The sequence below is a fragment of the Phocoena sinus genome, chromosome 8 (assembly GCF_008692025.1).
Source record: "Phocoena sinus isolate mPhoSin1 chromosome 8, mPhoSin1.pri, whole genome shotgun sequence".
NCBI lineage: Eukaryota > Metazoa > Chordata > Mammalia > Artiodactyla > Phocoenidae > Phocoena > Phocoena sinus.
In genome coordinates this window covers 10053094-10076973 of record NC_045770.1, presented here as the reverse complement: position 1 = coordinate 10076973, position 23880 = coordinate 10053094, and the positions used below count along the sequence as shown (strand labels likewise).

General features: G+C 42.0%; 1 protein-coding gene across 2 annotated transcripts in view; it reads left to right on the top strand.

Moving 5' to 3' along the window:
- The window catches only part of JHY (junctional cadherin complex regulator), a 67787-nt gene that overhangs the window by 15810 nt on the left and 28097 nt on the right, over window positions 1-23880 (top strand). Inside the window, exons 3-4 of one of the 2 annotated variants that reach the window (XM_032640852.1) lie at window positions 1760-2279; window positions 20383-20496. In XM_032640852.1, coding sequence (XP_032496743.1) covers window positions 1760-2279; window positions 20383-20496 — 634 coding nt within the window. Of the gene's footprint in view, window positions 1-1759; window positions 2280-20382; window positions 21627-23880 lie in introns of those variants that run through there. The other variant, XM_032640853.1, reaches the window with a different exon arrangement.

Below are 23880 nucleotides of genomic sequence, written 5' to 3'. Positions count from 1 at the left end.
TCCCAAGAAGTTTTCTGTCTTAATATGTGAACTAAAAATTCAAAGTGACAAGGGGAATTCCCTGGCAGTCCAGCGGTTAGGACTCAGCGCTTTCACTGCCGTGGCCCGGGTTCAATCCCCAGTCGGGGAACTAAGATCCCATCCCGCAAGCCTCGCAGCGCAGCCAAAAAAAAAAAAAAAGACACTGAAAATTCAAAGTGACAATTAAGCAAGACATAGGAGTTGGGGCTTTCTGCTCTAGTTTTTGCTTTACATCAAATCAAAGAACTCTAGGTCCACATTAAGAAGATTAAATTAACATTAGGGGCACCATTAGTTTGTTTACCCAGCATAAAATTATGTCCTCTATAAATGGGAATATCAAATAGCATAAAAAGCCCAGATGATTTACATTTTCTTTTTGATTAGAGGATTGCATCTACTGTACCAAGGAAGGAAAATCTCTCCCATTTAGCTTTTGAAGATCAAAGCAGCCATTAAATATGCCATATTACCAGCATTTTTTTTTTTTTTTTTTTTTTTTTTTTTTTTTTTTTTTTGGTTAAGACTAGGAGGTACTTTGCAAATTGAGATCGTCATGGAGAAAAAGGGAGGACTTTATTTGGGGTCATATGTACTGATTACAGACCAGTTCACTCCCCTCGGGCTGGACCCTGTGCTTAACCTTTTATTCAGATAGGGCTGTCTACAGCTTAAAGCTCACACTGACCTGTCTACTGAGTTTTGTGTACATAGACTTGACCAAGAGAGTACAAACTGAGAGCTTTCAGAGGCATCATCTGATTCCAAAAGTTAGGGATCTTTCTGTAGCACATTTGATAAAATCTACAAAGACGAAATGAAGTCACAAGTAAAAATCACTGATACAGGAGGATGAACCTATGTAGGTATTCAGTTGGGATAAGTCTTGCTTTCCTCCCAGGAAAGGCTCAGACTGAGTCGTTGTTCAGGCAACAGTCGAATTTCCCTTCCCAGATAAACAGCTAAATGTGTAGATCACTAGCTAAGTGTGAAATCCATTTTATCTTCAGCAGCTTGGTACATACTCAACTTATGGTGTGTCTTAAGTAACAGCATTCTTTGCATCAAGGCCATTTACTGGTTTAACATTATAGACATTTGTTTTCCAGCATATATAAATTAACCATCCCCCATTTTTTTAAAATCACTGAATTGTACACTTGATTTTTTAAAATTTTAAAAATAAATTTATTTATTCATTTTTGACTGCGTTGGATCTTCGTTGCTGTGCACAGGCTTTGTCTGTCTAGTTGCAGCCAGTGGGGGTTATTCTTCATTGGGGTGCACGGGCTTCTAATTGTGGTGGCTTCTCTTGTTGCGGGGCACGGGCTTTAGGCATGCGGGCTCAGTAGTCATGGCTCGCAGGCTCTAGAGCACAGGCTCAGTAGTTGTGGCGCACGGGCTTAGTTGCTCCGCAGCATGTGGGATCTTCCCGGACCTGGACTCGAACCTGTGTCCCCTGCATTGGCAGGCGGATTCATAACCACTGCACCACCAAGGAAGTCCCCATCCCCCATTTTTATTCCATATTTCAATGAACTTAGGTAATTATGACTTTTTGCCCTCATGTGTAGTGTGTAGGTCTAATTTGAGCCTGGGATGTGTCTTTCCCATGTAGATAGTAAAAGGAAAAGTGTAGGAGAAAGATGGAGATGATTTCGAATAAGATGATCAGCTAAAGAGAATGAGTAAATCTGTTTGGATAAAGGACTTGACATTTCTTTTCTGCTTTGGGCAGTCAACAACCCATAGAAGACAAATACTCAGACCTGCGATATGACCCAAATTGGAAGAGGAAAAAAGAGGAGGGGAAGTTGTTGGCTGTGGAAGCATTGCCAGAGTCTGTGGACAGCTCTGCAGAAAATCTGACTTTGAATCCACTTTACCCTTCCAAGGAGACTTCGATGGAACTCTCAGGGGGGAAAGGTGAACAGAAGAAGAGCCCACCGAGCACAGCCTCCTTACTTGGGAGTGAATTTTTAAGCCCAAACTACGAGCATGGTGCCCATCGCAGCAGGCCGTTTTCAGGGCTGAGCAGCAGTGACCCGGAGGAGAAGTCCAGCAACCTCTCTCAGTACTTGAAGAGTTCAAGTTCACAGAGTGAGGTATTCCTGCCAGGATCACACGGCCCTCGGCGAAGGAAGTCCAAACAGTATTTTGTGGAAAAAAACAAACTGACTTTGGGATTACCCACTCCGAAAACAGACTCTTATCTTCAACTTCACAATAAAAAAAGGCGGGAAACTCACCCAGAACAGGTATGTAGCAGCTACTTAAAAATCCCTTCTGAGCACTAGACTGGAATTTGCCTTTGTTTGAAATGGCTAGGTATCACTTCCTTTGGGATGGTGACGTCATTGTAACCACCTGGCTGAGTAAAATGAACTCCGTGTCCCTTGCCCCTCTTTGAAGAATCAAGGGAATTATTCCACAAAGTCTTAAGAGCAAAATAAAAGCCATCAATGGCTTACAGTGCTGTAATTCAATTATTATATTCAAAATGTTTCTATTCAAGGGACCGTAGAATTTTTTTTTTAAAAAATTCTGTGTGCTCCATTAGATAAAATACAGGGCTGAGAGTTTGATTCCCTATGTTGGTTGCCTTTGTTCCCACTAAGGCACTGGTTTTCAACCCTATTAAATTCCTCCAGTACATTAGAGGTGCAATGACACACTCATATCAATAACAGCAGCTCACTTACAGAAGTGATTCTCAACTTAGATTCTGTGTACATATTGGGTGGTAGTGCAAGGAGGGCAGGATACAACATGAGTATTTTATTATCCAGTCGATTCTATTATCTTTCTATTATCTTTCCAACTTTCACTGATAATCACTGTACAGTCTTTTATCCTGTGCAAATGATGTGATACCATTACAAACTTTAGTCTCCCCATCTATAAAATTGGAATAATAATAAGTGCCGTCCCTTTCTCATCTGATCGTTTTGAGGGTATATTCTATCCCAGATGATGGATTCAAAACCTGTTGGAAGGGGGCTTCCCTGGTGGCGCAGTGGTTGAGAGTCCGTCTGCCGATGCAGGGGACACGGGTTCGTGCCCCGGTCCGGGAAGATCCCACATGCCGCGGAGCGGCTGGGCCCGTGAGCCATGGCTGCTGAGCCTGCGCGTCCGGAGCCTGTGCTCCGCAACGCGAGAGGCCACAACAGTAAGAGGCCCGCCTACCGCAAAAAAAATTCAAAAAAAAAAACCTGTTGGAGGACTTCCCTGGTGGTCCAGTGGTTAAGACACCACGCTTCCACTGCAGGGGGCACAGGTTCGATCCCTGGTGGGGGAACTAAGATCCCGCATGCTGTGCGGCACGGCCAAAAAACAGAAAAAAACAAACAAAAAAAAGCCTGTTGGAGCCAGTAAACTTAGTTCTATTTCATGGGTGCACATAAAGATCACATCTGCCCACTTCCTAGTTGATATGTTCGTGAACATGGGAAAACTGGCTGGATCAGTGCATCCACCACCCTTGTTGAGGAGACAACTTGAAATTCATCACCCACTAATGTGGGATCATTTTCAAATATGAAGGAGAGGTTATTACATTAAATAGGCATGCCCTTAGACCTCTCCCAAATTCAAACTGATATTATGTAGAGTACTCTCACCTGTTCTAACCTGTAAGTATTTCCTGATAGAACAAGAGGGATGAGGTGGGTGAACATTTGTGATTTTTTCTTCTTAATTGAGAAACTCCTTATATGGTCTTAAAAGATTATGTCACATCCTTGCTTTTGTAACTAATAATAAAACAAAGGAATGGGTGTGTATATTTAGTTGATTATCAAAATGAATACTTAGCTGACTTCAAACAGAATTTTTAACATTTTTGACTCAGTTTTAGTTGTTAATGTACTTTTCCATAAAACTTCTGTGAAATTTTGAATTTTGCTTGGTTGCTCATTTTAAAATATAAATTCTATGAAAAATGTTTATAGCCAATAATTTCTCCTAGACTAGGACAATATTTTTCCTTTATTTTTAAATGTGTTCTCTCAAAAGAGAGAGGTCAAAAAAATAGTGAGGCCAAAAAAATTAGTTATATCTCTAATAATAAAAGTGAAAAAAGATTTATAGTGAGGCCAAAAAAATTAGTTATATCTCTAATAATAAAAGTGAAAAAAGATTTCTTATAAACTCTTTGATTTTGTAATTGCTAATTTTTCTTAATAGTTATAATAACTTAATTTACAAACAATATCATGGTGTGTTGCCAGTGATTCCGTAGCATAATTTTCTTCTCATTATGCCAAGGAGGAAACTTTAAAGCATTTTAGGCTTGCCCAGTCTTTAAGCTTGTGAATTATTCTTTGAAGTGGCCATTGACCTTGTCCACCACTTTCTCCAGGTTCAAATGTTTAAGGGCTGATTGCTAATTATATTCAAAATTGTTTCTTCACCATTTTCCAACCTATATTTCCTTCATTTTACTCCTGTTCTTTTAAAAAAGGATACAAATTAGTTTGACCTTACAATGATAGAATGATAGGTATAACTTGTTTATTGAATTATAGTCAGTAGCATGGAATGTGCTCCTTTCAAATCGTTATTTATATATGCAGTATGTGCAGGTTTTAATACCAGTGCAGGTTATATGTCGCCTGATGAGCAAGAACTATGCTTTGTATTTATTTTTAATCTTCATGGTAATTAGCCTAACACATTGTAAGGGCTCAGTAAGTACATGGGAAATGAAACGTGTCTGTCTTCCATCACCTCCAAACTATTTACCATCTCCTTCTCTTTACTGTGATTTGAAGTTTATGTGGGAGAAACGGTATTTCTAGAGCAGTGGTTTGAAATTCTGGCTGGATTTTAGATTCATCTGAGAAAAAAACCCAAAGTTATTCTCAGCTCTACCCAGACCAGTTTACGTATCTGGGTGAGATCCCGAGCATCAGTATTTTTTTTTAAAGATCCTCAAGTGGTTCTAACATGAAGCCAGGTTTGAGAAGCATTGCTCCAGACTAGAGCAGTGGCTTTTGTCCTTGGCTTCACATTGGAATCACCTGGAAAATGAAAAGAATACTGGTTCCTTGGCCTGCAGCCCCGAAACTCTAATTTAAGTCATCTGGGGTACACCGTAAGCATGGGGAGCTTTCAAAGCTCCCCAGGTATTCCTAGTGTTTCATTAAGACTGATCTAGAGCAGTGAGTCTCAAACATCAGAATCATTGGGAGGTCTTGTTCCTGGACCTAACCCAAGGATTTCTATTATCTTTAGAAAGATAATTTCTATTATCTTTCTGTTATCATGCAGGGGTAGGGTAGGGCCCAAGGATTTGAATTTTCTACATGGTTCCAGGGGACGCCACTTCTGCTACCAGGCCAACACTTTAAGAACCACTGATCCTTTTTTCCCTCAAACTTTAAGATACTTATGAACGCCCTGAGGATCTCGTTAAAATACAGATTTTGATCCAGTAAATCTGGGGTGAGACTCAAGAGTCTGCATTTCTGTCAAGCTCCGAGGTGATGCCAAGGCTGTTGGTGCTTGGACCACACAGAAAGAACATAAAGGGTTTTTCGGAAACCTACAGTAACAATTGTGTAAGTCAGTACCCATTGACCCTTGATGTTTGCAATGGCTGATCAGATTATTGTGTTGATTTGCGGGGTGGGAGGTAAGAAGTTGGGGTGGCAGGTTTGGAGGCTGTTTTATATTAAGCAGCATCCATCTGGAAGGTTTTCATATTTGAAAGTCTGTTTTCCCCTACTCATTTCTTTGAAAGAGATGACAAATATCTTAAAACTAGAAATACTGAAAGGATACATGACCTCTGTTGTTCAATGAATGAATAAATGTCAATTACCATTACATGGCCAAGAAAACCCAGCTTTTTAATATATCATTTTGTTGCAAGCCTCCATGCCCAGTTGAATCAGACAGGGTCTTAAGCAGTGTATTGTATTTGGGAAGATTTGAAAGTCTAAGAAGTTCACAACATCCCAGTAAAAAATGTGAACCTTTTTTTTTTAAAAAAAAATAAAACTTGAAAAGTTCACATTAAAAAAAACAGGCAAGAATAATAAAGCAGGGATTTCCCTGGCGGCGCAGTGGTTAAGAATCTGCCTGCCAATGCAGGAGACATGGGTTCGAGCCCTGTTCCGGGAAGATCCCACATGCTGCAGAGCAACTAAGCCCATATGCCACAACTACTAAGCCTGGGCTCTAGAGCCCACGAGTCACAACTACTGAGCCTGCATGCCACAACTACTGAGCCCGCATGCCACAACTACTGAAGCCCGCTTGCCTAGAGCCCGTGCTCCACAACAAGAGAAGCCACTGCAATGAGAAACCCGCACACCACAAGGAAGAGTAACCCCCGCTCGCCGCAACTAGAGAAAGCCCACATGCAGCAATGAAGACCCAATGCAGCCAAAAATAAATAAAATAAAATAAATTAAAAAAAAAAAAAGAATGGTAAAGCAAGCTCTGGAAATTAAGAGTCATGAGAGAATCTAGCCCCACTAGATAACAGAGTATATTTTAAGCCTCATTAATTAAATAGTAGGGTAATATTTAATGTATACACAGACAGAAAAATAGAAGAATAGAAAGTCTAGAAATAGAACCAAATTAGTGTGAGAATACATGATCTGATATTGTGATTTGATAAAGGTAGGACCCGATTTGAGGTCCAAAATCTACAAAATGCTGATAGATTTGACTACAGTTGACCCTTGGACAACATGGGTTTGATCTGTACAGGTCCACTTATTTGTAGATTATTTAAAAAATACATACTACAGTACTACACGATCTTTAGTTGGTTGAATTCACAAATACAGAACTACAGATATGGAGGGCTGACTGTAAAGTTATACATAGATTTTCAACTGCGGGGAGGGTCAGTGCCCCTAACCCCCACTTTGTTTGGGTCAACTGTACATAAATATCAAAAGCTTCTGCAAGAAAAAAGGCATAAGAAAGCCAAAATATAAAGAACTAGAAAAAATATTTCTAATTCATATCACAGCCAAAACACGAATAGCTCTAATATATAAAGAGCTCCTAGAAATAAGAAAAAGACCAATATCCCAATATAAAAATTCACAAAAGATATGAATAGATAATTCACAGAAAAGTTAATACATATGGCTATTAAACATATGAAAAGATATTCAACTTTGGTCATTATAAGAGAAATCCAAATTAATACTACATTGGGATTCCATTTTTCATCTATAATCAAACCAACAAAATTCCCAGTTTTTGCCCAGTTTACCTCTGGGCAAAAAAGTATAGTCAAGCTGATGAGAGAATAAATTGGATTAACTAGTATGGGGGACAATTTGTTAATATCTACTTAACATACAAATACTACATACACTCCTTGAGACAGCAAAGCTTAATGGCCAAGAGTATAGGCTTTCAAGCCAGGTTGCTTGACACTGACACCTGCTAGCCATCTGACCTTGGGCAGGTTGCTTAACCTCTCTGTGCCTCAGTAACCTCATCTTTAAAATGGAGATAATACTAGTACCTTCCTCAAAGGATTATTAAGAAGATTAAATGAGTTAATATATGGAGAGTGCTTAAATCAATGCCTGGCTTATAGCGAGCACTATATACATGTTAGTAATCATTATTTTTTAAATTGACCCAACATCTTCCACTCCCAGGAATGTATCCTAGTTATATGTGTGCAGTTTTGAAATAACCCTTGAACAAAATCATTCATTTCGTCCTCATTTCTAATAGCAAAAGATTAGAAAGTACCCAGATGTCTATATATGGGGAATGTGTAATAAATTATAGTATATTCATATAACAGAGTACACTGTAGCTATTAAAAAAATGAGATGTTCCTCATGAACCATTATGGATGGACAACATATCAGGATTTATTATTACTAACAGAGAAGCTAAAGTTGTATAAAAGTGTATACAGGGGCTTCCCTGGTGGCACAGTGGTTGAGAGTCCACCTGCCTATGTAGGGGACACGGGTTCGTGCCCTGGTCCGGGAAGATCCCACATGCCGCGGAGTGGCTGGGCCCGTGAGCCATGGCCGCTGAGCCTGTGCGTCCGGAGCCTGTGCTCCGCAACGTGAGAGGCCACAACAGTGAGAGGCCCGCATACCGCAAAAACAAACAAAAAAAACTGCAGTGAGGTACCACCTCACCCTGGTCAGAATGGCCATCACTAAAAAGTCTACAAATAGCAAATGCTAGAGAGAGTGTGGAGAAAAGGGAACCCTCCTACACTTTTGGTGGGAATGTAAGTTGGTGCAGCCACTGGGGAAAACAGTATGTAGGGTCCTCAGAAAACTAAAACAGAATTACCGTATGTTCCAGCAATCCCACTCCTGGGCATATATCCAGACAAAACTATAATTCAAAAAGATACATGCACCCCTACTTTCACAGCAGCACTATTCACAATAGCCGAGACATGGAAACAATCTTCATCGACAGATGAATGGATAAGGAAGAGGTAATACATATATACAATGAAATACTGCTCAGCCATAAAAAAGAACAAAATAATGCCACATTTGCAGCAACATGATACAACTAGAGATTATCATACTAAGCGAAGTAAGCCAGAAAGAGAAAGACAAATACCATATGATATCACTTATATGTGAAATCTAAAATGTGACACAAATGAACTTATTTACGGAAACAGACTCACAGACACAGCAAACAAACTTATGGTTACCAAAGGGGAAAGGGGGTGGAAGAGGGATAAATTAGGAGTTTAGGATTACCAGATACCAACTACTATATATAAAATAAACAACAAGGTCCTACTGTATAGCACAGGGAACTATTGGATTGGCCAAAAGGTTTGTTCTGTATTTTCTGTAAGATGGCTCTAGTAGGGCTTCCCTGGTGGCGCAGTGGTTGAGAGTCCGCCTGCTGATGCAGGGGACACAGGTTCGTGCCCCGGTCCGGGAAGATTCCACATGCCGCGGAGCGGCTAGGCCCGTGAGCCATGGCCGCTGAGCCTGCGCGTCCGGAGCCTGTGCTCTGCAATGTGAGAGGCCCGTGTACCGCAAAAAAAAAAAAAAAAAAAAAAAAGTGAGAAAAGATACATAGGTGGTTAATTGTAAGAGGGTGGAGGGGGAGTAGGGTGGGAGCAAAACTTTTCACCTTATACCTTTCCATATCTCTTATTTTTGAACCATGCCTATGTGTTTAGAATGTACAGTGTTTTGTAGGAACCCTGGTAACTTTACACCCCCCTGATTGCTCAGGGTCACCTGAATTGCACTTTTGCTTGAAAATAATGGCTCAGAGTAGAACCACTAATTTTTAAATTCAATTTCTCCACAATCATTTCACCATTTTTCATAGATCTGTTAATCTCACATTAAAATGCACTAGAAAAATCACGTTTGAATACATTGCAAAATCTTAGTCACATGATGTGTGAGGCAAGGAACTGATGTAAAAACCAACACACGCTAGACGGCACATAAGTATCACAGTCGGCCAATAACTTTGCTGGTGAATATTCAGTGCTTACTTTTTTTTTTTTTTTTTTTTTTTTGCGGTACGCGGGCCTCTCACTGTTGTGGCCTCTCCCGTTGCGGAGCACAGGCTATGGACGCACAGGCTCAGTGGCCATGGCTCACGGGCCTGGCTGCTCCACAGCATGTGGGATCTTCCCGGACCGGGGCACGAACCCGTGTCCCCTGCATCGGCAGACGGACTCTCAACCACTGCACCACCAGAAAAGCCCTCAGTGCTTACTTTTATTTATGATTTGTTTCATAACCATAAGTATTTGTCTGAAACTCACTAGAATTTGAGTCAATTTATGATCTACCATTAAAGGAAATTGTCTCTTCAACAATGAGCTACCTTTTTTTGTTGTTGTTTTTGGCTGTGTTTGGGCCTTCGTTGCTGCGTGCAGGCTTTCTCTAGTTGTGGTGAGCGGGGGGCAACTCTTCATTGCGGTGTGCGGGCTTCTCATTGCGGTGGCTTCTCTTGTTGCGGAGTACGGGCTCTAGGCATGTGGGCTTCGGTAGTTGTGGCACGTGGTCTCAATAGTTGTGGTTCGTGGCTCTAGAGCACAGGCTCAGTAGTTGTGGCGCACGGGCTTAGTTGCTCCGCGGCACGTGGGATCTTCCTGGACCAGGGCTCGAACCCGTGTCCCCTGCATTGGCAGGCGGATTCTTATCCACTGCACCCCCAGGGAAGTCCTGAGCTACCTTTCTATCTTGATTCTAATGTGACTTTGAAGGCTGATGAAGGCGAGATTTAGTACAGACTCAGAAAGGAGCAGTAAGTGCTTTATACGTGTTATTCTGGTTTTTTCCTTGAAATTTCTTAAAGAAATTACAGATACTTTGCAGTGTGCATATAGAAAGGTTATTCAATTAGCTATGGCCTTCTAAACAATATAAAGTCCTATATAGAATCCACTACCCATTCTGAGCACCAGCACATCTTTGAGACTGTTGCTGGGGTCGCAGGTAACTCAGCCAACAAGCATTTATTGAGCAACAGTGCATGCTGGGTACTCTTCTTAGTGCTAGGGATGTAACAGAAAACAAGACATGCAGAGCCCGGCCTTCAAGGGACTTACATCCAGTCAGGTGACAGGAAACATGTAACAAAATAACTTCAGGAAGGGATAAACATCTCAAAGGATACTGAATCAACTTTCTTTAATAAAGTAATGAGCAGGGTGTAACTGGGATGTTTAGCGAGGTACTTGGGGAAGGGCTCTCTGAGGAGATATCATTCGAGTTGAGACGTGAATGGATGAAAAAGAAAAGACTGTGTAAGCCCTGGGACCCCAGCCTTGGAAGCAGCATTCTCTCCTAGGGGGCAACACAGTATAGTGGGAGAAGAGATGAAACTGAAACAGAACACTGGTTTGGGAGTCAGACTATCATGGGTTAAATGCTGGCTTTTCCGTGTACTAGGTGGTACCACCAACTAGATATTTGAGCAAGTGACTCTTCAAACCTTATCTTCTTCATCTATTGTATGGGGTCCATTTCTGCCTTGGAGGGCTATTGGAAGAGCTTATACAAAGCTCCTGACACGTGGCAGACACTCAGTGAAGGGAAGCTGTTATTACCACTGGTCATTCCTTAAGCCACGAGAAAGGAATCCACCCCGGGAATAGGTTCTCCTAAATAGCTTTTTTTTTTTTTCAGGCTACAGTGTCTCAAAATGAAAGGGACGTGACTGCAGGTAGAATAAGAACAGAGTGTTGTCAAAAGAATAACATCTGTAGGCTCTTGCAGCCCATTCTATGATGTGACTCCCAAAAGACTGTACACAACGGGGGTGGACACACCTCACACTCACCATGCTGTCTCCTGAGGGTCCCCAGTCAATCAAACACTGCCCCATGGATTATAGGACCCTACAGTCTTGTACCCAACTTGTTGGCAATATTTCTTTAATAGTTGCCTTTGGTCTCAGTTGTATTTCAAATATTTACACTTGGTGATAAGGAACATATGAATATTTGACACTTTGGTTTTGAAGTGCAATTTCACATCATAACTCTTTCAAATCTATCTTCTCCACTTCCTTCACAAATGTTCTTCTTAGATACAAATCTGATCATATCAATCTCCTGCTTAATGAGAGTCCCTGTTGATTTCAAGATAAAATTCTGACTCTCAGAGTGGTACTCGAGGCCCTTTGTGACCTGGCTCCTTCCTGCCATTTTAGCCTCATCCTTTGTCACTCCTCCGTTGCATCCTATGCTCCAGTCGTACTCCGGGAACTCACAGCTCCCAGAACCCAGTGTTTCCCCTGGGCCTCTGTCCAGGCTGATGGATTACTTTTCCCTGTCTTGTTTGCTTGAGAAAATCTCAGCCTCCTTCTGAGATTCAACTCAAAGTCCCCTATCTTTATGAAGACTCTCTGAGTTCCTCCCTCATCCTTGAACATCCACCGTAGAATCCATAACACCACACCGCACTATTTAGTGTACGTGTCTGTATGTCTTTACATGACTCTGAGCTCCTAAAGGCTCATCTCTGAACTCCGAGAGCCTGGCATACAGTAAGCACTTTCTACATCTTTTATGAAGGAATGTGATTTTTAAATAGTTTTGGGGGGGGGTTCCGAATTTTACCACTTTCAAAATGAAAAAATAAAAACGACTAACGAGCTTGTGCTCTTGACTTAAATAATGGAATTTGGCATTGAAAGACCAGATTTGAGCCCCGTTATTATTAGAGCCAATTATTACCTTTGGTAAATACAAAAAAACCTTGCTGAGCTTTGTTTTTCCCCATCAGAGTGAGGTTACAAATGTTTGCCTTCTTCTACAGACCCAGGATTATTGAGATGCCCAAATAAGATGCTGTATGTGAACACTTTGCACAGTCATATAGCCCTGTATAAATATGTTATATTTATCATTGAACATTTGATTTGAAATTAGCCTCCTATTGGATAAGATTAATATCGAAGTGATGTGACACTCTCCTTTTCCATGGTTTTAAATTTCATGGTTTGTGAAACTTTTGGTTGTCTATAAAATTAAACTTTACCTTTGTTTAAATTATGATCATCTTTTTCTAATTATGTTTGGTTAGAAACACAGAATTCTTTTTTATAGAATTCCTCTAGTCTGATGGTGTTTTTGAGTCCCATATCTCATATTATACTCATTAGAAATATGCTTCTACAGAGTAGGTACTCTGGGTATGTTCACTGATTGACCTTTTGTTTTTTATTTTGCCCTGTGCAACCACAACAAGAACACTTACTTATGACAGCGTAATTTAAATTGAACTTTATGGTTTTTCAGTACAAGAAGTTTCTTAAGGCATCTTTCTTGTATGCACTATTCAGCACTTGTTTATCTGATCTGTAGAGTGACACTTCACTAATTCGACATTACTGAGGAGGGATCCATGGAAAGAAAAGTTTCCCCATAACTGAAGCACGCCCTTTCAAAAACCAGAACTTGAACAGAATTAATCATGTCTAAGGATAGGTGTCCAAGATGTGCCTGGAGAACCTGATAATTCTGTGCTGTCTAACCCAGGCCATAGTGCACTGCTGTGCAGTAAAGTCGAGAGCTATGGTGATGGGAACCATTCTTTGCCTCTTTACCAAATTCCCCCAGATGCTACGATCCTGTGGTCATTTTATAAACTGCTGTCAGTGTATATGCTCTTCAGGAGCTTCTGGCCAAGTGGGAAGCAGACATGTAAACAGTCAGAACCAAGTGATAACTGCTGTCCTGGATACATGTCTGGCCCCAAAGGAACCCAGAAGAAGAAGTACCCAAGTCTGTCGGGGGAAGTCAGAGAGGGCTTCACGGAAGAGGCGGTCATTGAACTGACTCTTTAGGGAGAAGTAGAAAGTAACAGGTGGAGGTGGACAGCAAAGTTACCACAGGCAGAGAGAGCATATGGGATGGCATGAGGGTGAGAAAGGACACTGTTTAAGTAGAGACCTGTGGGTACAGGAGGAAGCACTTCGGTGCTGGTCATGACCTGGCAGTTGGTCAGTTAATCAAGTAAAGTGGTTAAAGCAGATGTGACAAACGATGACCTTAAGTACTTTACTTTCACTTAAAGTATATAAATACACATTAATTCACCAACCTTTTACTGAGGGGCCGGGCCTTCCTGTCAGTGTATATTCTGTGGACTACAGTTTTGTATTATCTTTCTCACGTCAGTTTGAAAGATCTATGGTGTTCACTTCCGATTTCTTTTTTTTCTTTTTTTTTTTTTTTTTTTTTGCGGTACGCGGGCCTCTCACTGTTGTGGCCTCTCCCGTTGCGGAGCACAGGCTCCGGACGTGCAGGCTCAGCGGCCACGGCTCACGGGCGCGGCCGCTCCGTGGCATGTGGGATCTTCCAGGACCGGGGCACGAACCCATGTCCCCTGCATCGGCAGGCAGACCCTCAACCACTGCGCCACCAGGGAAGCCCCCGATTTCTTGAAAGCAACGTAAAAACTTAAAAAGTGTTTAGAAACGAGCTAAGATCATAATCTTACTAGATTTTTGTGACTGTTCCCCTAGGAACATTCTAAATTATTTAACTTATTTTTTCATGGAAACAACAACTCTCTATTCACACTCAGATATCTCCAGATGATCTAACCTTTAAAAAGAAAGTTCATAATTTTAACAACACGTACAATAGGAATAGACAGGTTTGAGAACACTCATAAAAGACTCTTGGTAACTATATAACTCAACTAGTGGAAATAGACATACCAAGGCATACCACAGAGTAGCTGACCAGCCATGAGCATTTGGCCCACTATCTTAAGAAAGGACTGGAGAGTGTTACTTAATCTAGCAAGTTAGTTAAGGAGAACTTCCGTGTTGTACATGACTAGATCATGAGGATGGGCGTGTGCGTATTTAGGCTAGAGAAATGGGCATGGGCCTTTCATGTAGGCCCCTGTGTGTCATTTTAAAGCGGGGGCTCTCAGGATGTGGTCCCCGGACCAGCAGCATCAGAACCGCCTGGCAACTCATTAGAAATGAAAATTCTCGGGCCCCAGCCCAGATCTCCTGAGTCAGAAACTCTGGGGTGAGGCCTTCACCTCTGTGTTTCAACAAGCCCTCTAACTGATTCTGATACATGCTCAAGTTTTAGCCTACTGTGCTGGAGAGTTAGGCCTTTCCTCTACATGACATGGAATCACTGAAGCATTTTAGTAATGGAGCAGTTTGAATCCTGTGACCAACCAGAGGTCACACCTACAATATTCTGAGTTGTGTTAACGGGAAGTTCAGACACATTCCTAAAAATCTCTTTCACGTTCTTGAAAACGGCTGATTGCTTCGTTCATTTGCATATAATTATTAAGAGCTTATTATGTGTCAGGCATTGTCCTAAGTACTTGGAATACATCCGTGAACAAAGCAGACAAAAATCCCAGCCTTTGTGGGGCTAACTTTCTATTAGGAGGAGACAGACAATAGACAAAACAGATCATCAGCGTACTAGTAGGTGATGTAATGGTGAGGAGAGAAATGAAGCACAGCAGAGGGAGAGGGGATGCTGGGAGCGGGGTTACAACTGTAAATAGATCACAGAGGAGGTGGGAGAAACCGCCAGGCAAATGTTTGAAGAAAGGGCTTCCTTGGAAAAGGGAACAGCAAATTCCGAGGGCTGAAGTGCTGAAGGGCCATTGGGCCTGGGGCCGAACCAGCGAGGGAAAGAACAGAGATGGGATCCTAGCTTCCACCTTGTTTTGCTGACAGCCTCCAGGCTTTAATATAAACCACAGATCTAGCCAGATAAACGCTAGATTAGATGTGTTCTGATGTAAACGGAGCGTCCAGTGAGCAATGTAGATTGATCTTCTCACTCAGTAACATTTATTGAGCACATATGCGCCAGGCACATCCAGAACCACCACGTAGCTCATGGGAGTAGCGCCTCTGGAGCCGAACAGTGCAGCACGGAGTCCCTACTTTTCCTGCCCTCATGGGACTTAACATCTAGAGGCGAGACAAACATAATGACCAGGGTGAAACTTGTCACGCAAGGGAAAGGACAGAGCACTAAGGCCATGAGCTCAGGTGCATCTGTTACAACCTCCTCCAGGGTATCAGGGAAGGCTAACTATATTTCAGCCAAGGCTAGAACAGCGAATGGGATTGGTCAGAATAAGTGAGGTAAAGGGGACCTTCCAGTCAAAGAATGGCCCTGTGTGTGGACCCAAGGCATGTGGCCCAACGGCAGACCTGAAAAAGTACAGTCTAAAGAGAGCAGGGAGGGGAGGCTGAAGAGTAGAGGATGTAGGGCCTTATAAACCTTAAAAGGGAAGGGCAATGTAAAAGCATCAAAGGATTTTAAAGTAGGGGACTGGCATAATTAGTTTGGGGTTGTTAAAAGCTCAAGTATCTTATCTGGAAAATGAATGTAAAAATACTATATCCAGAGGTGTCAGTGTCGTCAATTTCTTCCTGAGCCCGTAAGTGCTAAACACTGATACATTACGAAGTGTTCTACAGGATGGAGAAGGTGGCCAGGCAGAGCCAAAACATTTCAGGTTTCAGGTGTCTTGTCTCTAAATAGCTGAATAATACAAATCCCCAGATAATTCAAACAGCTGTACTAAATCCCCGTGTTGGAGCCTGACCGTGGCAGGCTCTCTGTGTTGCCGTGCCTCCACCTCTTCTGCTGGCCGTTTGTCAATACAGGGGGCAGTACCATTGATCTTAGCAGGTGCAGACTGATACAGAGCAAAGTGTATTAGAAATAGCACAGTTAAAACTGCAGATCACTCATTAGCCAAGTTAACAAAGAAACATCAACTGAGTCCGCTGATTACGCCCCAAAGAGAGGGATTCAGTAACAGCTGTGTTGGAATGATGGCAAGCAAATACCACATTTAGAAAATTAGGACTCTCTGGCCTATTTTAACTGGGATATACGCTCGTTGTTAACACCATCAAGGAATGAGAACAACAAGGAACCTAATAAATTAATGCGAGACTCCCCAGGACATCTAAACACAAGGTTATTAACAGAAAACAGTAGAGAGGAAAAAAGGACCCGAACCTCCTGCGACTGCAGGACCACACAGTGATATTCTATTTAAACATGTTTCAGTGTGTGTCTCTGCGGACACACAGTGACTCACATACAGCTCTTGGAAAAGCATCAACTTTTTCTGTGGCGCTGATTCTCCAAGCACCTGATGAGTTTCTTTGAGAGAGAAGTAGCTGCCCAATGTAGCTCAGCTGTACTCAATCTGAGTTGCTCTCCTACATATAAACCCTCACTTCAAAGCCAGGGACATAATGTACAATTTTTTAATGGCTCTAGACCCAGGCACTCAGGCGCTCCGCTCTGCGCCTTACCTCAGTGTAAACACCTAATCAAGATTGCCTGCGCTCCGACAATAGCAGCAAATGCAATTCGAGAACCACAAGCCTTTGAAGTCCTCCCAGCAAAGGCCGGTTTTCTAGTCTGGGATAATGACATGCCATGATTGCTGTCTTTGTTGTATCTTTTCAGTGGAGAAGCAATTATGGCCCCAATTTAACAGAATAGACATTACACAGCTTATGCTGCTCAAAATCAATTTCATTTGATCATTTTCTCGATTTGATTGGTATTAATAGAATGGTTCACCAAGGAAAAAAAAGAAATAGCTAGCAGAGGTTGTGTCCCATTCCACTTTCAAAGAGATAATGTAGAAGTATGTTTTACTCACTCAGAGACTCGGTGGAGTGATTCAGACACCAAGTTCTACCAAAACAGCCTGTGGATGGAAATATTATACATCCTATGTTCTCTGGGGAAGGAAGCGTAGGACAATGTATTTTTCATTTGTAAAATTTTTATCAGAGCTCCATAAGGGATCCCATCGTTGTTAATCAAACAATGAATATCACCAGTGAAAAACCAAATTAACTAAGTCCCCTTTACAAAAGCCGGAATCAAACCCCCTAGTGGCAGATCTAGGAATAAAGCTTGGACAAGCTCCAGCTTGTCCAAGACATTGCGTGTTTGACGTTTAAAAAAGGGGGATGTCCTCGCCTGCTTAGGCAGCCTATTTCGATTTCTTTTCCTGCCCCGACCTTCATTTCTCCTCCAGGATGGAGGTGATTTTTCTTTTAAATGAGTTGTGTATCTGTTTAACGTCATGGCAGTAAGGGACCGAAGCCTTTGAGCAAATGATGACAGAAGTTGTGAAATCTAATACTTTTACCGTCATCCCATGTTTCTGGAACCAGTGAGGGACTGAGAGATGGAAACACGAGAAGCGGTTCCTGACCTTGGGCATTTATAGCATTTACAACTCCAAACTTTCCATCTCAGCACAAGTTAAACTGTTGCATGGTATTGTGAAGTTTTCCATTTGCAGAGTAGGTAATCACTCAAAATCTGTTCATTACTTCCGCCTGTCATTTAAAAATCGCCATGATCCAACAGTACATTTTGTACCTTGTATTAGCGGTGAGAATTCAAACATGGAAAAAGTTATATTTTCATTTTTTCCCATTTTCAGATCCTTTAAGTACTGAAACTTTCACACTATTTCCCTTATTTGTATATATTAGTAGGGCAATTGTGATAGGGAGGCATTCAGGGAGAGAGGGGGTTACACCCAAAACAAAAGGAACAAATTGTCTTTCTTGTGTCAGAGAAGCCACCTTGAGTGGTGAGGAATGAGGTTATCTTCACTGTCAACTGCCTGCTTACCAGTTAATATTTAACAAGTATTTTTGCCTCTTTCTGCATTGAATACTAGTCTGCATAAAAAGTCAGCAGCAGAGGGAGAATTTAAACCCAGCCATAACAGATTCTAAATCCCATGCTCTTTCCAGCGTTCCACCTTGCTACTTCTCACACCACACAGCCCACCAGGGGAAATTTAACAAAACAAGTATCAAATCCTGAATCTAAATTTTAAAATTAAGGACATCAGTTTAGAAATGGGGAGACCAGCATTTGCAGGTGACAAAGCAGGGTGGTCACAGGACCCCATATGAATAATCTTTCCCAGGAGGAATGACAAAGACATCTTGAGAAGTCTTCTATATAAGAGAAGGCTTGGGGAAGGCATCTTAGGTTCTACCAGTTTAGGGCTGTTTTCCGACAGAGGGATTGACTTATTCTACGTTATTTCAAAGGGCAGAGGGATAGAAATTACAGACAGACCTATCACTGCTCTTATAAGGAAGAGCCTTATAGCATTTAGGTTTCTGGAGGATGGAAAATAATGTTTATCACTGATACAACAGAGATTCAAAGGTCTAACATTTTACTCCAGGGAGTGTTTGAAAGGACCAGGTCTCCCACAGAAAGGAACTGTTCACAAGCCACCTTGTTCCTTCTTTCTCTGTCAAGATCTTTAAACCTATGCGAATAGTGACAAGCAGATAACTCCTGCCTGGAGAAGGGGCAAGTGATTAGGCAGTGAGGGGAGGAACGTCTACCAGGTGTACTGGATAGACGTTGTTGATAGAGCGTGTACTGGATAATTACCGCCAGAATCTTTGCCAACATTACTATGGCAGAACTTTAAGTTTGCTTTCTGAAATGCTACCTGGTGGCTAGAATTCCATATAGCACAGAAGACAATCTAATTCCTTGACTTAAAACAGGTAGCTAATGAGAGCCTCCATAATTTGGGGACCTAAATCCATCAATAATTTGGGGACCTAAATCCATCAATAATTTGGGGACTTAAATCCATCAATAATTTGGGGACCTAAATCCATCAATAATTTGGGGACCGAAATCCCACACAGCTGCCTTCATCACTGGCTCCCAAACCTGTCTTCAGGTTAGACCCACCTGGGGAGCTTTTTTTTTTTTTTTTTTTTTTTTTATGCGTTACGCGGGCCTCTCACTGTTGTGGCCTCTCCCGTTGCGGAGGACAGGCTCCGGACGCGCAGGCTCAGCGGCCATGGCTCACGGGCCCAGCCGCTCCGCGGCATGTGGGATCTTCCCAGACCGGGGCACGAACCCGTGTCCCCTGCATCGGCAGGCGGACTCCCAACCACTGCGCCACCAGGGAAGCCCCTGGGGAGCTTTTAAAGTACGAGTCTTATATCTGGGGACACCCCCAGAGCTTCTGATTTAATTGATCTGGGATGGGACCAGAACATTAACTTTTAAAAGCTTCCTAGGTTATTCTAATATCTTTCTAAAGTTGAGCACCACTAACCTACATCCTTCCAATTTATGGGGTGTCAAAACTACAAAGTCTGCAAGTCAAAGATGATATTTCCAATAAGTGAGTTAATTTAGCAAAATCGCTAAATGTACAGTCTCTGGAGTTAGACTGCCTGGCTCCTCTGCTTACTAGCTGTTGATTCTGGGCAAGTTACTTAACCTCTCTGTTCCTCAGTTTTGTCATTTGCAAAAAGGGGATAATAAAAGGTACATACCTGGTAAGACTGTTGTGAGAATTAACTAATGTATACGAAGTGCTTAGGTTAGGACAGCTATCATGAGCATTCGATGTATATTAGTTATTTTTGTTGTTCTTATCATCATCTCGGGGTATAGTGTTATTTCATAATTTGTTTGGTATACTTAAACATTAGTTGCAGCGTCCGGCTCAGATAACTGTTCGAAAATCAGGTCCCCTGAGTATGTATTGAGCATTTAAGTATTGGGTTGGCCAAAAAATTCATTCGGGTTTTTCCCATAATCTTACGGAATGAATTTTTTGGCCAACCCAATAATTAGTAGTTTGACCTCAAAACACAAATTCTCACATCATCCCTGCAAGAGAAAACATTGTTTATTCCCATTTTCCTTGGGAATAATCCAGATACCTAAGGACTGAGATGAATCCTTGAAATGAACTATAAATAAAACGTAACCCTGCAGGACCTCTTTCTAGAGTACAGACTCGAGCCCCATGGCCATAAGACTAAAATGAATCCAGTTAACGTGCTGTATATGTTTTACCCCCTTAGATCTCCTACCCCGTCAGAGTAACTGACAAGACGTCTATTCAGAACACCAGAGAGACTGGAAATGTCACTATCGACCCTGAAGACAAATGGCATCAGAAAGCCCAACAGCTAAAGGTCACCTGCTAGATTGAATTTTAAGTGTGTTTCAAGGGTTACTGCTGGATCTAAGTGATGTTTGTGACTGAGATCTTATCACTTAAGGGTTTATTCTTATGCCTGAGAATAGCTACCCACCTTCTGATGGTAAGACTGCCTTCTGCCCAGATGGGTCATTACTTGCTCAGCTAGCCAACCCTACCCACTTTCCCAGCGTTCTATTTCCTAGAGAAAAATCATCATATCACTCTTCAAACATTCAGAGGAATGGCATGGAGAAAATACAGGCAGGAAAAAAAAATCACAGTTCCAAAATACTGTCCAATACTGTGCTGCTCCCAAGTCTGTCTCCTTTAGGAGTTATCAGTCATATAGTATCCCTAGGTGATGGGTGATATGGTCCCTAAAAATGGGTGGGAATCCCTAGAGCCTCACTGAGCCCTCATTTGCAGAACATAAACGCCTACTACCTAGTAATTTAGCGTGATGACATCCCTTTTTTTGGCCATGGATTTACTACTTTGAAATCACAATATGGTTTCAGGGAAGATTTTTATGAAACCGTCCCCACTGATTGTTTTTCTAGAAGAATCAAGAAAAGTTCTAGCAGCTGATGTCTTCTTAATCCAGTGTATAGTATTACATGGGGCAGTTGCTCTTGTACCGGGTTTTATACCTGCTTCATAAGGGATAAAGCCCTTTGAAATCACCCAGCCTGTAGGGCCTGTTGACGTCATTAGTTAAAACTATGAACAGTGGAAAAGTAATAATAAGAAGAATAAAATTCATTCCAGTTTCAGAAAAGTTAGAAAAGAGGGACAGCTCAAATCATCTTTTTGCCTCTGCAGTAGCCTCCAGGCTACTCTTAGAGTTGCCAAAAAAAAAAAGAAAGAAAGAAAGAAAGAAAGAAAGAAATGAAAACAGCCATTCACCTGAAGCTTCCTGAAAGCTGATGTCAGGGAGGCCACACCCAGAAGTTGGGAGGATGGGGACAAATGTCTCCTAGAAGTGGACCCAGAGGACAGGGTCTCCTACCAGACCTGATGGAGAGCCTAGGCAGCTCGGCCAACAGGATCGAGGGGACAAAGGAAACGCCTTAAGGCTTGTTATGTGTTGTGGGTAAAGGACTGGGTCAGAAGACAGGGAGCTCTGGGCCCTGACCTGCCATTTACTCAATGCATGACTTGGGCAAATCTCAGCTTCCCCCGAGCCTTAAGTTTCTTTTTTCTTAAACGAAGCATTGGCTGAAATGAACTACAAGGTCCATCCCAGCTGCAAAATGCTATAAATCTATGATCCTTTATCTCTAGTTACTTAAATTACTATAGGAAACACAGTTGAAGCATGTAGGATTCTTGCAAACTCTAGCTTTCACACTTGTCACTAGGAGTCTCGGCCAATGATAAAATAATCAAGGTAAAATCACGGTGCTTAACGCATGGCATGGCCCTAGGCAGAGACAGTAAAAAACTTCGTACAGAGGAAAATCAGAAGAAAGCAAAAAGGATACTGTTTCATCTCTGAGGGTACAAGACTCATCTGTTTCTAACCCACTCCTGAGGAAAGGCAATAAGGAGCAAAGCATCTTAAGATTGTCGCATCTAAATGACAGCAAGACCGAGCAGCCCAAGGGATGTTTCCCTTTCTTTTTTCGGAAAGGATTTGTTAGGTGTTCGCTGCGCGTCCTGCATGCTGGCGGGGCACTCAGTATACAAACCTCCAGGCTGACTTTTTTTCTCCTCTTCAACTACCCAGCTCAGATGGCTTCTCTGTGGTCCCCCTCCTGCCTCTCCCACCCCTGTCCTGGTGTGCCTGTGGCTGGGACCACTCCGCCAGGGTTTAATCCTATTCGGCCACTGTCTTATTAGCTGTTGCCTGTGTTTCTTTTGTACCAACTACATGATAAGCTCCTTGAACCTTAGCATTGTATTCCTCTCCACCTCCTAGCACATTGCTTCACCCAAAGCTGATCTCAATATTTAATGGTTGATTAAAAAACCATTTAAAGGTCATTTAGTGAATCTCAAGTGAAAATGGGCCTCATTTGAAATCTTTTTCTTGAAAGATGATTTTCAGAGAATCTGCATATCCCTCAGTAAACTTACTCTAACAATGAGTAACTCACTACTAAGAAATACCTTTACGTGAAATCAAAATAATTCAGACGACAAATATTTATTGAGTACCTACTATATTCCAACCACTAGCTTTTAGGTGACTAGCCCAAAAGACATGTTTTTTTTTTTAAAAACTCTTCAGAAAAGTAAATAAAACTTGACAAAAAATCCTTTTTTAAAAAAGAAAAAGATTCCTACCCTCAAGGAGCTTAAAACTTTTGGTAGTGGGAAAGCAGTTATGTAATCATTATAATGCAGTGATATAAAAGTAGGTATAATTTAATTCTTTCTTTTAGTGTAACTAAAAGAGCACCTAATTCTGCTCTAAAAAGACAGGAAAAGCTTCCTGAAAAGAGAGAGCACCTGAGCTGCCCCTAGAAGGATGAGTCAAAATATGCCAAGCAGACGAATGGGAGCAGAGGTGTAAAAATGCAGGGCAATCTAGCCTGTCCTGAGTATTACCTGGAGTTCAGTAGCTAAAGGGCAAAGCATGAGGGACACAGGGCTGGGCAGGTCAGCGAGGAGCCATGAAAGGCTTTTTATGCCGATCAAAAGATTTTCAATTTTATCCTACGGAGAGCAGGAAGCCATTGGCAAATTGTAAGCAGGTTAATGACATCATTGGGCTTGCATGTTAACAAACTGCCAAGGTCTGAAGAATAGACTGGAAAAGAATAATAAGATTGCAGAGACAGCGAAACCAGTCAGGCGACTTCTGCTGTAATTTCTGCAAGAGATGATGAGAGAACTGGAAAGGTGGCAGCATTTGCTCTGTTTGCCCCACACTCCACATGCCATCAGTTCGCTTTGCCGGACGCTGGGTATATCTTTTTCCACTGGCTGGACTGAACTCCTGGCAGGTTAGGACAGCACCTGATCCCCCTCAGCCCCTGCCTTGAGGTGGTCAGAAAGTGGAATGAACAAACTTAGCAATTGCTTAAATACAAGGTGAATGTGGGAGAGAGAAAGAGAACAGTTTCTGAGTGTCTGATTAGTGGCACCAACACCACTGAGCAAGAAAAGGAGGGCTTTGGTTCTGGGAATGAAAGAGGGGTGCGTGAGGCCAGCAGTGGGCCTGACGTTGAGTTAGGAGGTGACTGTAGGGAGGAGGACCTAGAACTCAGGAGAGACATCTGAGTTAACCTGTATACATTTGCATCATAAGAATTCCCTGGTGGGTTGCAGCCATGGGAATTGCTGAGCTGCCCCAGGAATTGTAGGTAGTGGGAGAAGAAAGGAAGGTCAAGAACAGGGCCCTGGAGAAATTGGTAAGAATATTTTAAGG